The sequence below is a fragment of the Dromaius novaehollandiae genome, chromosome 20, assembly GCF_036370855.1.
Source record: "Dromaius novaehollandiae isolate bDroNov1 chromosome 20, bDroNov1.hap1, whole genome shotgun sequence".
In the NCBI taxonomy this organism is placed as follows: Eukaryota; Metazoa; Chordata; class Aves; order Casuariiformes; family Dromaiidae; genus Dromaius; species Dromaius novaehollandiae.
Window position 1 is genome coordinate 8,583,168 of NC_088117.1, and position 14,589 is coordinate 8,597,756.

Here is a 14,589-nt window from a genome sequence, read left to right on the forward strand (position 1 = left end):
GCTGGAGAGAAGGAAGATCCCTTCCAGCGCCGGGTCCGGTCTAGTTTCTCGTTGGATGCTTTTATCCGGCCTCCCAGTGCAACCCTTGATGAACTCCTGAGGACTGTTATCTATATGCATGTCCAACTACTTCCAGGTCTGCCCAAGGTGAACATCTCCAGCAAAATCCAGGCTTACAACCGCGAGCCTCAGCTGATCTCCTGCTCTGCACAGAGTGAGATCCCTTTCCGCCTGCAGCTCAGCCGGGGTGGGAAGAAGCTTGGTGAAGGTCGGTTCTTCAGGTGAGTCTGCTTTGGCCCTGTCAGCTCCGTGCTGGACCCATGCGAGGAGCAGCAGCCCCAGAGCTGTGCTAGCTGGGGGCTTGGTTGTATACTGCCATGGGACAAGAAGCACAAGCTGGGGCTGGTTGTGTGCTTGAAAGCTGTGAAGGTCCTTAGGCAAATTATGAGGGACTTGCCTGTGTAATGCTGCTGGTACAGGAATGCCCATCTGCCTGATTAGGGAGAGATGATTATTTTGTTTTAAATCCCAAGGATTAGAAATGGGGTGGTGGCATGGCAGGCCCAGCTCCAATGACCCCGGGGATGACCCTGTGGTTTCATTCTCCTGTAGAGGTTCGGGGAACAGCAGCTGGCTGATCCCCACAGTCTCCAAGAGCGATGAAGGGTTTTATGAGTGCACAGCCACGAGCAAAGTCGGGGCGACACGGGCTCGCACCTTCATCTCCGTCGCAGGTTGGTACTTGTTGCATCTCATGCTGGGTGGGATCTGGTGAATGCTTGGCACTTTGGTGCCTGGAGGTCTCTGGGCCTGGAGCTGGGGACGGGCTCATCGTAGGGCTGTGCTCTTGATTTCCCCTTGGCTCGTTGTGTTTGCAGAACCGCCGCCACGTCTCGTAGCCCCTGGGAACATCACAGCTCTACCTGGCCAGGACGTGGTCATGTCCTGCGCTGTTCTGGGCGACGTCCCGTACAACCTGACCTGGAGCTGGGATGGGAAGGCGGCGCAGCCAGAGGACGGCAGGACAAGGCTGCTGCAGAACCGCTCTCTGGAAATCAGCCGCGTGCAGCCGGGGGACGGGGGCCAGTACGAATGTATTGCACACAACGCGCACGGCGCTGCCAGTGCCTCCGTCTGGCTCTTCGTCCAGGGTAGGCTGTCCCCCGCGTGGGACCACGGCTTGGCTCTTGTTCTGGCAGCAAGATTGCGGAGTGGGCAGCGCTTTGTGGCCGGGGTTTAGCTGTGCAGGGGGATTTGCAGCCCCAGCTCCTCTCAGGAGCCCAAGATGAGCAAGTTTCACCCTGCTCTGATTTGGGTCCGTGCTAGTCTCCCGCGGGAAGGAGGAGAGGGAGCCGAGCGGGTCACACCCTGGGGCCTGAGCCCTTCTGCTCCTCCCCGGGCAGAGGCGCCATGGGTGAAGGTGGACTCGAGCCCCCAGCGGTTCACCAAGGGCGAAGAGCTGAGGCTGAACTGCACAACGGGGGGCCACCCCCCGCCACGGACTACCTGGGAGCGCTGGGGCAGGACCCTGCAGGAGGACGAGAGGTAACCGCAGAGCCCGCTCTGGTGCCAGGCTCGAACACCCAGCAGCTGGCATCCCAGGAGGAGCATCTTGTTCCCTGGTGCAGGGAGAGGGATGCAGGTGGTGGTGGAGGGGGATGGATGGACAGGGAGCTCTTGGTAAGAATGTCTTACAGAGTCCTGTTTGTTCTCTTTAATCTTCTTGTGTCCTGTGGTCTCATCAGAGAGATGCACAGGCCGGTGGAGAAGGCTTTGCTGTGGCTTGCGCCTCTGGAGAGATGGAAGTGTTGGAATATCCCCAACCCATGCGCCTGAGATGGTCGACATGCTGCCAGTCTTAATTTCATGTGTTTAATTTTAAGCCATCCTTCCTTACCCACGTCACTGTCCCCACCAAGGGTGACCTGAGGTGGGGAGGAGCTCTTCTAAACTCAGTGTGGAGTTGAACCTCAAAATGCTGTTTGTGCTTTGCTTTAACTTCTGCTTTTGGCTTCTTAACTCCCTGCTCTGTGTGAGGCTGTAAATGCTTGAGCAGACTTTGGGGATGGTGGGTTTTTTTCCCCCCTTTGGATATGAAAAAAACCCAATTCTCAGTGCTTTTTCCCTAGATGAAAGCAATCTTCTCTCCTGCAGTAGCTGACACATTTGGATTTTGGTGCAAAACTGGATCTATCAAATTCCCAGTAAACTTCTCATGGGTGAAAGATAGCTTTAAGCCTGCTCATTTATTTCAACACATTTCTTCATCAGCTCCATTTTTATAGGGCTCACTTCTCCCTCTCTTGCTGTTTGGCCCAGGGTTTTCGTCGATGCGCAGGGTACCCTGCACATCACGGCTGCGGTCCAGGCGGATGCGGGGAACTACAGCTGCCGTGCCGGCAGCCCGCTGGGCTGGGATGAGCGAGCTGTGGCTCTGGAGTACACGGGTACCGGCTGCCCCCTCCGCTAGCGCTCCCCATTGCTCCCCGAGATCCAGGCTTCCTCCTAGCTGGCAATAACCCGGAGCCATTTCTCCCCTCCCCGGCGGGCGCAGAGCCTCCCGTCATCCTGGCAGTGACGCCCGCAGTGAAGGCCCTGGTTGGAGAAGACGTGGTCCTGGAGTGCTGGGTTTCGGGGGTCCCCGCACCCCGGATCGTCTGGTACAAAGGTGAGGCTGGGCTGGGGGACTGCTGCTCCCAGCCCCAGGGGAACGTGGGGTCCTGGCCGCGCTGAGGTGCCCCGGAGCGCGGGTGCTCACGTGGGGCGTCTCCCCACGGCAGGTGAGCAGGAGGTGGCGGTGTCCCCCGGCGGCGTGCAGCGCGGTGTCCTGCAGCTCCAGGCGGTGCGGGAGGAGGACTCGGGCAAGTACACCTGCGAGGCCCTCAGCGAGGCCGGCGTCGCCTTCGACGGCATCGTGCTGGATGTGGGCTGTAAGTGTCTTCTCCTGCCAGCAGCTTTGGGGTCGCACCTGCCTGCGGAAGGCAGCCTCCACCTCTCTCCTTCCCACCTGGGTGTCCTGCTTGCTCCTTTCCGAGCCTCATCTTCCTCCCAAGCCACCAGGGTTTCCCAGGGCAGGGATGGCCCCTCAGCACAAAGCAGGCTGAAGCCCGGCAGCACCCCAAAGGCTCAAGCAGGAGGCTGCAGAGGACCCCTGTGGATGCTGTTAGGTGGGACATGAAGGCTTGGGGTGAGACTGGGGATGCAAAATGCAATTGCTCACAGTGCAGTTAGGCTGAGGTGGCAGCTAACTCTTCCAGGACTGAAAGTCCAGCCATGTCAAATGGTGTTAAGAGTATCCCACCAAAAGCAGAAGGGCTGAAAGGGCCTGGGGACATGAAGGGGGGTCTGAGTGGGGGCCCAAGGCTCAAAGCAGAGTATTAATGGTGGAAAAGTGCAAGGGGGTTTTGCTGAGCAAAGGGTGTGCTGACCTAGGAGAGGTGCAGGGGCAGAAGGCACTGGAGGGCTGTGGGTTTGTTGGTTTGGGCTTGGAGTGGGACCCTGTGCTGGTCCCAGAGGAATGGTGCTGGTTTGGCGGAGCTAAAACTGTTCGGCAAGCAACTGAGGAGGAATGAGACTCGGGGCTTGTCCCCCCAGACCATCGCTACTGCCCTCCTTTGTGCCCTGCTCTCCTTTCCCTGATGTGTCCCGATGTTGCCGGAGCTGGCCCCAGGCCCTGCCGTCGGCTGGGGTGGTGCTGAGCCCCCCGCACCGCGCTGGGGCTCCAGCTGCAACCGCGTGGCCGAGTGTGGCGGCGGGGGGGATTTCCTCGGGAGCGGGGCCTGGCCGAGTGCCGTCGTCCCAGCGGGTCAGTGCAGCTGGGCCGGCTCGGGGCCGGCTCGCTCCGCTGTCAGTGCGGACTGATGAAACGCGGCTGGGGGCTGATGAAATGTGCCTGGCTGCTTTCAGCGCTGCAAGCGAGTGACAGGTAGAGGCAAGCACGGGGGAGCCCCACGAGCCTTACGGCATGGCCCAGGTGGGGTTTCGGGAGCTATCAGCTCCCTCCTGGGAGCAGAAGTGCAACCTGCTGTTGGACAGACCCGGATGCCCATTTGGTTTAGAGAAGCTGATGGTTGGATCAAGGCGGTGGGGCTGCAACACTGTTCCCCTCAACCGCTGCTGCGGGATGCCCCAGCGCCCTGTGTGCGGAGAGGGGATGCAACCTACCTGCTCTGGGACGCTGTGCTGAGACCGCAGGCTGTGGCGCTTGCCCGGCGTCCCCCTTCACCCCGGGGGCTGGGAGGGTGATGCTGGGTAGCTGGTGGCTTCCTCCGCCTGCTCGTGGCCCCTGCGCCCGGCGTTGTTCCCTGGCTGCGAAGGCCCGGCTCCATCCGCCGCAGCTGAGGTCTGGCCGGCCGCTCTGGCTCGCGCCCCGGCCCCGCTCCTCGTGCGGCCAGAGGGCTGCCGGCCAGCCCCTCCCTGGCCCTGGGGACCCACGCCTCCTCTCTGCTATGGACCAAACCCATCAGGAGACCCTACTACCGCCGGGCTGTCCTCCGAGCCCGTTACAGCACGGCGAAAGCATTCAGCGTGGCCCCGCGGGTGCAGCCCTGGCCGCCGCCGCGGTGCAGGTGAGGCGGCTGCGAGCTGCCCCGGGAGCCTGCCTGGTCCCCGCCGGCCTCGGGCAGGGGACAGGGATGCGGGGTGAGCTCTCCCTCCCATCCTGATGCGAGGAAGCCTGGTCTCCCGCTGTCTGGAGCGGGATAGGGAAGTGGGGCTGTCGAAGCAGATAGCTGCCTTTGGGGCCGGGTGAGGAAAGGGAGGGGGTGTGCGTGTCCAACAGCTGGAGCGGGAGCAAAGGCACGGTCCTGGCTGCGAGTTAGAGAGGAGCAGCCATCCAAGGAGTCCATTAGCTGAGGAAACACTGCCCATTCCGCGCTGGTGGGCTTCTGCCCGCCAGGAGCTGGGGACAGCTGCGGCTGGATCCCTCCGTGTGCTGATGGGGCCAATGGCGATGTCCCTTGCAGGGGTGTGCTGCATCCCCAAACGCTGCCAGGCTGAACAGGGGTAGGATGAAGGTGACCTCCTGGCCCTGGTGGCACTGGGCCAGCATGATGAGTGTCGCATGGCCACCAGCCCTGCCAGGGGGGTGGGTGCTGCCTCACTTACTCCATCCTGATGGCGGTGCCTGGTCCCAAAGTCCTGCTGCCAGGTGTGTTTCCCCAGGGAAGGCTGCAGCTGGTTAGCTGATGCTGCTTTATTCTATCCCGATGGAGCTCTGCCGCAAAATTGCAATTGGAGAGGGTGAGAGCCTGGGTGCAAGTGGGCTGGGGTTGCCTGGGAGCATCCTAGAGCGTTCCAGCCCCGGTGAATCCCATGCCAGGGAGGAGGCCCTGCCACATCCACATCGCAGAGAGCTCCACCTCCATCATGATCTTTCCCCTTAAAGCTGCCAAAAGGTCTTGTCCTGGAAGCAAAAAGCTTGCATGGCCGTGCTGTCACGCACGAGAAACTGCAGGATATGGTAAACCGCAGATCCACTAAACCCTTCTTTGCCTTAGCTTCATGCTCTCTCAGGTCCCAGTGCTCCTTGCCCTGGGGCTGAGGTTGGTTTGTGCCTGTGACGTGGATTAGAGCCGAGCTCAGCTCGGCGTAAGCATGCTGCTCCTGTTAAACTTCCCATTTCGAGAAGCTATGAATATTATCATCTCCTTGCAGGCTTGCTGGGAGTCTGGTGGCTGCCGCTGGGTTTCATGAAGCCCTAGCTCCTGGTGTCACGTTCCTAGCAAGAGTATTGACTTTCTCATTTAATGGGAAGCTTCTACCTCTGATAAGCTGGAAGAAATACCGCAACAGGCGGAGACAGAGGAGTTCTCTAAGTGAGAGATGTGGAAATTGTGAAGGCAAAGCAGAGGGGTGTAATAGCTTTGGAAGAAGCCAAATGCTCTAAGTCAATCCTGTAAATTTTCAGGGGACCAAACTTGTCGGTTTTGCAGCCCTGTCTCTTCTCTGGGCTAGTGTGTGCAGAAAGCCTGATGCAGGGGGGCCGGGGCACCATCCACCAGCGAGGTGGGAGGGAGCTTAGACCTGCCTGACACTCTTCTCTGCTGCTGCTCTCTCCTTTAGCTGCCCCCCGGTTTTCCAAGGACCCGGAGGATGTGTCGGTCGAGATAGGGGAGAGCGTGAGCCTGCTGTGCCGCGTCGAGGGCTCTCCCCCACCGCGGATCTCCTGGTCCCGGCAGGACGGGAAGCCTGCGGTGGGCCGGCACGGGCTGTTTGATGTTTCCAACCGGCTGGAGGCCAACGAGCTCTTCATCGACAGTGAGAGAGCAGCGCGTGCGCCTGTCTGGTGTCCCGGGTGCGCGGGCTCACGGAGCGCACGCTCCTCAAGCGTGGTCCTGCTGCGCATTGCGCAGCTGCGTCCTCTTGCCAGTTTTTTTTTTTTGGCAGTGGGATTAGCCCCCATGCCCTTCCTTTGCAGTAGTAAAGCACTGACGCTGTAGGTGTCTTTGCACCTTTTACTCATTTATACTCAGTTGTTTGGTTCTAGCTGGTGCTGCAAGCCTCAGAGGTGATGGCACTGCAGCGGGGCTGCGGTTTAACTGGTTTAACCCCAGTTTGCAGCTCGCTGCAGGGCTCTCCGGCTCCGCCAGGCTCAGCCAGAGACGGGTTCCTCCACATTGCCTGGCTGAGACGTCTCCCCTCTGCTCCAGGCGCCTCGCTGGATGACCAAGCTGTCTATATCTGCGAAGCCCAGAATGAGTTTGGGAAGATCCAAGCGGAGGTCAAGCTTGCCGTCACCGGACACGGTTTGCTTTTACATGGTTTTATTGGCGTACTGATCCCAGCGAGGCTCGTGGCGTGGTTGAAGCCAACAACAGCCGTGTCGGCGGCTCTGGGAACAGCAGAGCTGTGCTGTCACGTCTGCTCCCGAGCCGGTCACTGGGAATTCCCATGCTTTCTGGTGCAAACTCCCTCCCCCAGTTTGGGGTTCAAATATAGCCCTTCAGTCTTTCAGCTGAAGGCACTGACACGCGCTTGAACTCCATTTGTAGTCGAATATCCCCAGACTCTTGGGGGAGCGCTTTGGGCTTGTGCTGATCCAAGGTCTGGACCTTGGAAGAGAGGCGATCCAGAGGCCTGTGAGCATTCAGCGCAACTTGTTACAGCTTTGCTCCCTGCGGGCTGTCAGCCGGCGCTGAACGGCCTTGGCGCTGGGGGAAGCGGGATCTCCCGCCGGCTCCGGAAGGCGAGGAGCCGTTCGTGTAATCTTCCATGCGCAGCTCCGGGCGGGAGAGGGCGGCAGGTCCCTGCAAGGTCCATGCTGCTCTCCCTCTGGAGCCTGCTGGATGCTCGGGTTACCATGGAGGTTACCATGGAGGTTAATTCATGAAGCTGGGAAGCAGGAGATTCGCTCTCTGGAGCGTTCGCAACCAATCTAGCTCCAATTAATATTGCTTTCTCTTCTCCTTTCTCTAGCAGCCCCAGAAATAGCTCGCAGCCCCCCGGTCATCCGTGTGCTCGGAGGTCAGCCCGTCTCACTGCCCTGCGTGGTCCTGGCCGGGAAGCCTTTCCCAGCGCGGCGCTGGCTGAAGCACGGGCAGCCGGTGAGGCTTCGGGACTGGGCGCCGCTGGGATGGTGGGAGGGCAGCCGAGAGCGTGGTCCTGCCGCAGCAGCTTTCCTGCTGGACACGGTCAGGTAGCGCTCTGCTCCTGCGGGATGAGCCTGGGTACAAAGCCCTTGATGGAAGATGCTAGAAGAGCATTTGGGTCCTTGTCCATGGGAGGGTAACGTGATCTTTGCTGCATCAGGTCATTTCCACTGTTATTCAGAGATCAGTTTCCAGATACATCCCCAAGACGGAACAATAAGGTGATGTTTGACCCCCCGATCTGTCCCACTCTCCGGTCCCTGCTCGCACGCAGGTAACCCCAGGCACCCGCTACTCTGTCCGTGCTGACGGGAGCCTCCACGTGGAGCAGGCATCAGAGGAGGATGCGGGGAGCTACACCTGCGTGGTCACCAACGCCATCGGCTCGCACAGGCAGGACGTGTCGCTGGTTGTCCATGGTGAGCGGCAGGACGTGAAGCATTCCTGCTGCCCATCGTTGTTCTGCTTTGAGCGGCGGAGAGGGGGACGGGGATGGATGCCGCCTGCCCAGCCCTTCTGCCAGCTCTGTGCAGCCTGAGTAGGATGTGGCTGCGGCTTTTGGACCAAGTGAGGCTTTTGCAGCAATCTAAAAGAGCAGTTCCAATATGTCAGAGCAGGAAAACTCTGAACGCAGGTTTCCAGATAAGCAATAGTCCCCAGGGCAGCGTGGTGTGACTACAAAGCAGGCTCGGAAAACATCTGTTGTCTGGCAACCCTGCAGCAGCTAACTAGCCAGGACAAATGAAATTTGATTCTGGACACGTGAAATTCAATTGCTTGCTGCCAGCCAAGCTGCTGACCTGCACTTAAAACTCCGGGCTGCGTTGACAGAGAAGCACGTCCAGTCTTGTACCGAGCCTAGGAAGCACAGCGAGGCCTGTGGGCTGATTGCTTGCGCTGACTGAATGCCAAATGTGCAGCATGTGAATGCTGAAGTTTTCATAGGGAGCTATTGCCTGCAGCTGGGGTGAGATTTCTGCTCCCATTTAGGCATGACCTGCCTGAAAAGCTGAGCCCTGCTGGAAATGTGGGCGTAAACACCTCGGGGAAGCAGGGGAAACCCAGCCATTACACACAGCTGAGGCTGTGCATGCATGAAGAAAGGGGAATGGTTGTGGGATGCTCCTGAAGTGTGGCTGGAGGGATTTTGGGGCTGGGGGCAAGTTTTCTGCAGAGCCTGCTTGCAAACTCAGCTGTTTCTTAAGAGGCAAAGCAGAGCTGGGCTCTTTAGCAGATGTGGCTGCAGCCACGCAGCCGAGGTCCTGGCCTCAGAGGATGAGGATATTCGTCTTCTATTCCCAGTTCCTCCCGGCATTGGGCTGGGTCCTGCCCTCATCACCACCACGGAAGGAGTGGCTGTCACCCTGCAGTGCAATGTCACCGGCGTGCCACCCCCTACCGTCACCTGGGCAAAGGTAGGTGCCTTCCCCCGATGGACATGCACAGAGCCAGTCCCCTGCAAGCCCAGGAGCAGACTGCTGTCTCGATGCCAGCCGGCTGGCGGGAGGCTGCCGGGTGCTGCTCCGCGTGTTTGGACAGGATGCGGCGTGCCAGGTGGACAGGCTGTTGGGGCACTCTCTGCTGGAGCCTCCTGAGGAGCCAGGAGCGGGGAGGCAGCTTGTGTGACATGTCCAAAGCAAGGCTCACGCCCTCCTCTGGCACTTGGGAAGCTCGATTCATGGGGGGATTTTTGCTTTTTCTCCTCCTTCCCTTTTCCCCACAGGGCACAGAGCCTGTCTTGCAGAGCCACCGTTACCACCTTGGCAGCAACGGGACTCTCCTGATCCCATCGCCGTACCCCGGAGATGCTGGGACCTACTTCTGCACAGCTACCAACACGGCAGGCTCTTCCACCCAGGAGGTGCAGCTCTCCGTCAACAGTGAGCACCTTGCGCGGGGCAGGGACCGAGCCAGGCACCAGCGCCGGGGAAAGTGGCTCCAGAGGGTGGGCTGAGGATGGCCGGCAGAGCACCAGCCCCAGGACGATGATGGTACCTCACCCAGTTTCCTCGAGGGCTTTGGGCTCCTGACTGCTGAGCCTTTTTGCCCTTGCCGGGTGTCAGACGGACTTAGCGGGCCAGGATTGTGGGCCGGGAAAGGTGGCGGCAAGGGCTGCGGGGCAGCCAATATGCTCTCGCTCTCAGCTTGTGATGCCAGTTGTGCGCACTCCCTCCCTCCCTCCTGCTGTCTAGCGAAGCCCAGGATTAGTGTGAATGGATCGCGTGAATTGTCAGGCCCCATAACGATCCTGGCTGTTGTTGGACAAGAAACCATCCTGCCCTGTGAAGTTCATGGGTATCCTGCTCCCTTGGTGGCATGGACCCAGGCGTCCCAGCTGGTGCCTCTCACCACCGCAAGGTAAGGAGGGCCGCTGGCTCGTGGGCTGTGGCTTCTTGGCCTTGGGTACCATCCTGCAGGGTGTCAGGCCTGTGAAGTGCGACAACAGCTTGGTACGCAGCAGGGAGATGCCAAGGGGAGCACTTCTCTGGTGGGCTTGCACTGCAGCAAGGCCAAGAACATCTCTGCAGCAAGGTGAGGGTTGGAGAACCCTTTCCAGACTGGCACTTTGTGGGTGCACTGGATCCCATGGTTTTGAGGCTGGTTGTGTCTGCGCCTGGGCTTGCAGAGAGGAGGGTCCCTGGGGGTGGCTGATCCTGCTGGAAGGTACTTGATCTGCGCTTGCTGCTGCTCTGCATCCAGATGGCAACAGGGTACCAGCGAGATGGAGCTTTTTGAATACTAAAGGAGGAGCAGAGCAGCATGGAGAAGAAGACAGGCTGTCAGGAAGGCTGGGAGTGCTGCAGCCTGCGTATTGTCTGGGATGCCGTGCCAGCCACCCCCACCTTTGTTCCTTGGTCTCAGCCCTGTGCCCACCAGAGATGCTGCCCTCCCCTGCACGGACCAGGTCTCCATCAGCTATCAGTGAGGCAGATCCTCTGTCTCTTTGCATCCTCCACGTGGCTTCCAGCTAAAAGTTGCTCCTGGCTGGGGAAGCTGCTTTCCAAACATCCCCTTGCTCCCGCCTGACCTCACACTGGATCCTGCTCCTAGTTTTGCAGCTGGCTTGAATTTGTCTACTGGTCCAAAGCAAAGCACTGGCTTTCAGCTCTGTGGCTTGAGCCCACCTCTGTGAAGTCTCACCTCCAGCAAACAGTTATGTGCTGATGTTTGCAGTGGAGAATCTTCCCTTTGGCATGTTGCTCCCCTCGGGGGGGAAGGGGCGGGCACTGCCTGTGCGCAGGAAAAGATGCTAAAGCATGCAGATGTGCCGGGGAGTGGACCGCCTGTAAGGCAGAGAAGTTTGGCAATGAGGTTGTCTGAGAAGGAAACTTCTGTCCAAGTCCTCTGCAGCCCGTGCTCCTGGGAGCTGCCAGGACTGCGTACCTAGCAGGCTAGTTGTGCAGGGATGGCTCAGAGCAGGCATCTAATAAGTGCTGCCTTTGTGTTTAATTCAATCCCTTTTCAATGCAGCTGTTGAGCCGCATCCCACTTCTGCAGACAGCATCTGGGCTGCAGCAGAGCGGGTGTTTCATGGGAGGGCTCCTAGGAGCACAGCGGTGATGCATTGCCCCCGTAAAGCCACCGCTCCCTTCACTGCTCTGCGGCGGAGCACAGGTCTGGTTCCCTCCCTTCCTCCAGCGTGTGTGTGCAGAAGTAACCCTCTCCTGGAGTGAGCTGGCTTTAAAGGGATTGCTTTGCTCCAGTGCTCAGCAGCAGTGGGTCTTTCTCAGCATTTGCCACGTGTGGGTCAAGGCCCTTAGTTGCCAACAGTATGTAGATGTCTGGCGCTTGTTGACTTTGTGGGGTTTAGGCATCAAAACACTTCTGGATCCTAGGCCAAAGTTTGACAGACGTCCAATCCTGAGCCTGGCTGTAGCTTTGTCTGCACTGGGACATGGATTTAAGGGCCAGTTCTGCTCCAGCTGGCAATATATGAAGGGCCAGATTCACTTGTTGATGGTGCTGATGCCAGTAATGAACAGTCATTTAAAGCCATTTGATGTGAGAGGATGACCTTGAGAGTGGTTGGATATGTGTTTATCAAGCGTGTCTTGATCTGCGACCAAGCAGATGGAGTTTAACCTTTGGAAACGGGACTTGCTTTGTTAATATGTTAGCACCTCCCTGGAAGGGGCATCCTGAGATCCTGGGTACCTGATCTTGGGGTTGATCTCAGGGTTGATCTCTTTTTTTCTGCACTTGAAGTTTGCTATGTCTCGGGGAAGTGCGAAAGCATCTTGGCTTCCCTCTTCTTTTCAAGGGACTGTGTTGCCTTATCCTTCTTGTTGATCTGATTTCCTGTGGCTGTTCCCGGTCCCTCTGTGCTCCGTTCCCCAGCTCCGCTGGGTTCAGCCGCCTGTCTTCATCTGCCTGAGTGATTTATGGGATCGCGCAGTTGAGGAATCTGCAGACGTGGGCTGAGATGATGTTATGTCTGCAGAGCCCAGACGATGCTGGGTCAGCACTGGTGGTGAGAGCACGGTCAGCTCCAGCTGCAGGGGCTGAGTGCCGTGGAGATCCCCCCCTCCACCTTCGGGAATGATCTTCCGGCCCCTGGCCGGGGGTTTCCTCTCATGCCACTGCCTTGTGCTGAGCTCATGCAGGGACTGAGCAAAGGGATTTTGCATCCATGCACAGCTCAGCAGGCCTCCTACTAGAGAAGGTATGTGGACCTTCTCGCTACCCAGCAGCGTGTTGCTTTCTCTTGGTTGTCAGTGTGGACGGTGTTGTTCGTGTGTGACAGAAATTATTTGTCAGCCAGTGCTTGGACTCTTCCTCTCCTGGAAGAGCATGCAGAGTAGGGGCTCCAGCAGAGCTGTCCTCCAGGAGTTCTCAAAGTTCGAACATCCCTTGTCTCCATGGCATCTATGGGCAGCTCTCCTCCCATTTAGCTCCCCAGCAGATACAGTAGGAGGAAGGCTTCGTACCAGTCCCACACACCCTCGCAAAGCCACTCTGACGCAGGCAGAGGCTGAGTTGGAAGGGTTTTGCAGAGCCCTGCAGGAGCAGGCGATGGTGAGGCTTTGGCTCTTGGCTCTGGCCCAGGGAAAAGCCGAACAGAGTTTTAGAGCCCCAGGTGAAGAAGAGATGGCAGTCCTTCAGCAGCAAGGTGAAATGCTGGTTGTCTGTCCCCTCTCCATGTAGGTATAGCGTTCTCCCTTCGGGATCCCTCCGGCTGGCTGAGCCCCAAGTGACAGATAATGGCCTTTACACCTGCACGGCCACAAATGCTGCAGGGAATGCTTCGCTCAGCTACAGCCTGGAGGTCCAAGGTATGTGTCCTTGCAGAGGCCAAGCCACAGCCCCTGTGGCCAGCTTGGTAGCCTCCCCATTTGAGCTAACTCAGCTGGGCCCTTCTCATGCTGGGAGGCCACATAGGCTTCTGCTTGGTGTTGCAGAGGACCCCGTCATCTGACCACGTGCTGGGTCACTCTCCGTTGCATTCCCTCGTGTCCTGACTGGCTTGTGAGCCAGCACGCTGCTTCCTTGTACAAGCTGGGATGGTTTGGGGGGCCCGTCTGAGGTGCTGGGGTTCAGGACAGGCTGCCCGAGTGAGGGTTTGCAACACTACCTGGCATCTCCTTAAAGCGTGATGCTCCCCAGTGCTCCCACCCTGGTTGCCCACTGGGGTCTGCACATAAAGCCAAGCTCCTTGGAGCAGGCCGTGCTGCTGTGCAAGGCTGGCCAGGGTCCTGCGAGCATGTGCCCATGGTGATTTAGCCTGAGATGGGAGAGGGCAATTTTCTCCTGTAACTCCGCTCCAGCACCAGCTCCTTCCCTGAGGACAGAAAACTTCCAGGTCTGCCTAAAATGAACCTGTGGACATTTTTCTCATTTCTGTGCTCTCTCTCTTTCACTGTTAAGCTGAAACAGGGCTCCCCATATCCCCCCACCCCTTAGAGAGCATGCCGGCCCTTGTGTTACCCAGGGGAGTTGCAGATGGTGGGCACAGCTCTTTACTTCTCCTCTCAACACAGTGTTCCCCTCCTTTCTTTCTATCCCAGTCCCACCACGAATCCACCCTATGCCCAAGGTCCTGCGGGTGCTGGTGGGTCTTCATCTGGAGCTGCCATGCGTGGCTCATGGGGACCCTGTCCCCCGCCTCAGCTGGTCCAAGGATGGCCACCCCCTGAGCGTGGGCCAGGGGGGCTTCCTGGAGGGGCCTGATGGGACGATCAGCATCGAGGATGTGCAAGTCTCCAACTCAGGACAGTACCGCTGCATCGCCAGCAACAGCGCAGGGCAAGATGCCGTGGAGCTGGCTGTGGAAGTGCTGGGTGAGTGCCGGGCATCGCGCTGCCCTGGTGGGGCCTCTGCTGGGGTTGGGGCCCTGGCACCCAGCCCTGTGGTGCGAGGAGGGAGCAGTGGGTGAAGAGGGCTGAGTCTGGGCTGCTGGGGCCCTGCTGATCCCGCACTGGGGTGACTTCTCTCTCCAGAGCTCCCCTACCTGGAGGATGGCGCAGAGGTCCTGCTGGAGAGGGTTCTCCATGAGAACGTCACCATGCTGTGTCCTGCCAAGGGTAAGAGACCCTGCGTTGGGAAGGGTCCGTCTCATCCCATCCTCAACTCTGTGCATGCGGGAAATACTTACCCACAGGCTAGCTGGTGTCCTTTTCCCCCTGCCCTTCATTAGGGATGCTGTTAAGGGGGGGCAAATGCTCCCTCCTGGGTCGTCCCCATGCTCACGCACCCCATGTATTCCTTGCTGGAATGAGTTCAACAGTGCTTGCTCCTGTCTGGATGGGGACCACCAGACCGCTGTCCGGGCAAGGAAGGAGGCATCTCACCAGCTCCCAGGTCTCCGAGGCAGATAGTCTCGTTGCCTTCATGGCAGATCATTAGCACCACTGATGCTCTTCCATCTCCTTTGCAACCCCTGTGTGGTTCCTCCACACCCTTTGCTAGGAAGGACCCTTTAAAAGTAATTCTTCCTCAGCTTATCAGGTTCTCCTGGGGAGCCTGAGGTCTCCTTTACAGCATCTCCAGCAGGTAGAGTGGG

The 14,589-nt window shown here is 58.8% G+C and overlaps 1 protein-coding gene across 1 annotated transcript in view; it reads left to right on the forward strand.

Annotated features, from left to right (window-relative positions):
* Positions 1-14,589, forward strand: part of HMCN2 (hemicentin 2) — a 55,543-nt gene that overhangs the window by 6,547 nt on the left and 34,407 nt on the right. Inside the window, exons 9-25 of the mRNA XM_064523764.1 lie at positions 137-281; positions 613-734; positions 879-1,151; positions 1,404-1,545; positions 2,320-2,447; positions 2,555-2,668; positions 2,781-2,930; positions 6,064-6,258; positions 6,651-6,746; positions 7,417-7,544; positions 7,864-8,008; positions 8,892-9,004; positions 9,313-9,469; positions 9,782-9,947; positions 12,735-12,862; positions 13,595-13,867; positions 14,027-14,110. Coding sequence (XP_064379834.1) covers positions 137-281; positions 613-734; positions 879-1,151; positions 1,404-1,545; positions 2,320-2,447; positions 2,555-2,668; positions 2,781-2,930; positions 6,064-6,258; positions 6,651-6,746; positions 7,417-7,544; positions 7,864-8,008; positions 8,892-9,004; positions 9,313-9,469; positions 9,782-9,947; positions 12,735-12,862; positions 13,595-13,867; positions 14,027-14,110 — 2,559 coding nt within the window. The remainder of the gene's footprint in view (positions 1-136; positions 282-612; positions 735-878; positions 1,152-1,403; positions 1,546-2,319; positions 2,448-2,554; positions 2,669-2,780; positions 2,931-6,063; positions 6,259-6,650; positions 6,747-7,416; positions 7,545-7,863; positions 8,009-8,891; positions 9,005-9,312; positions 9,470-9,781; positions 9,948-12,734; positions 12,863-13,594; positions 13,868-14,026; positions 14,111-14,589) is intronic.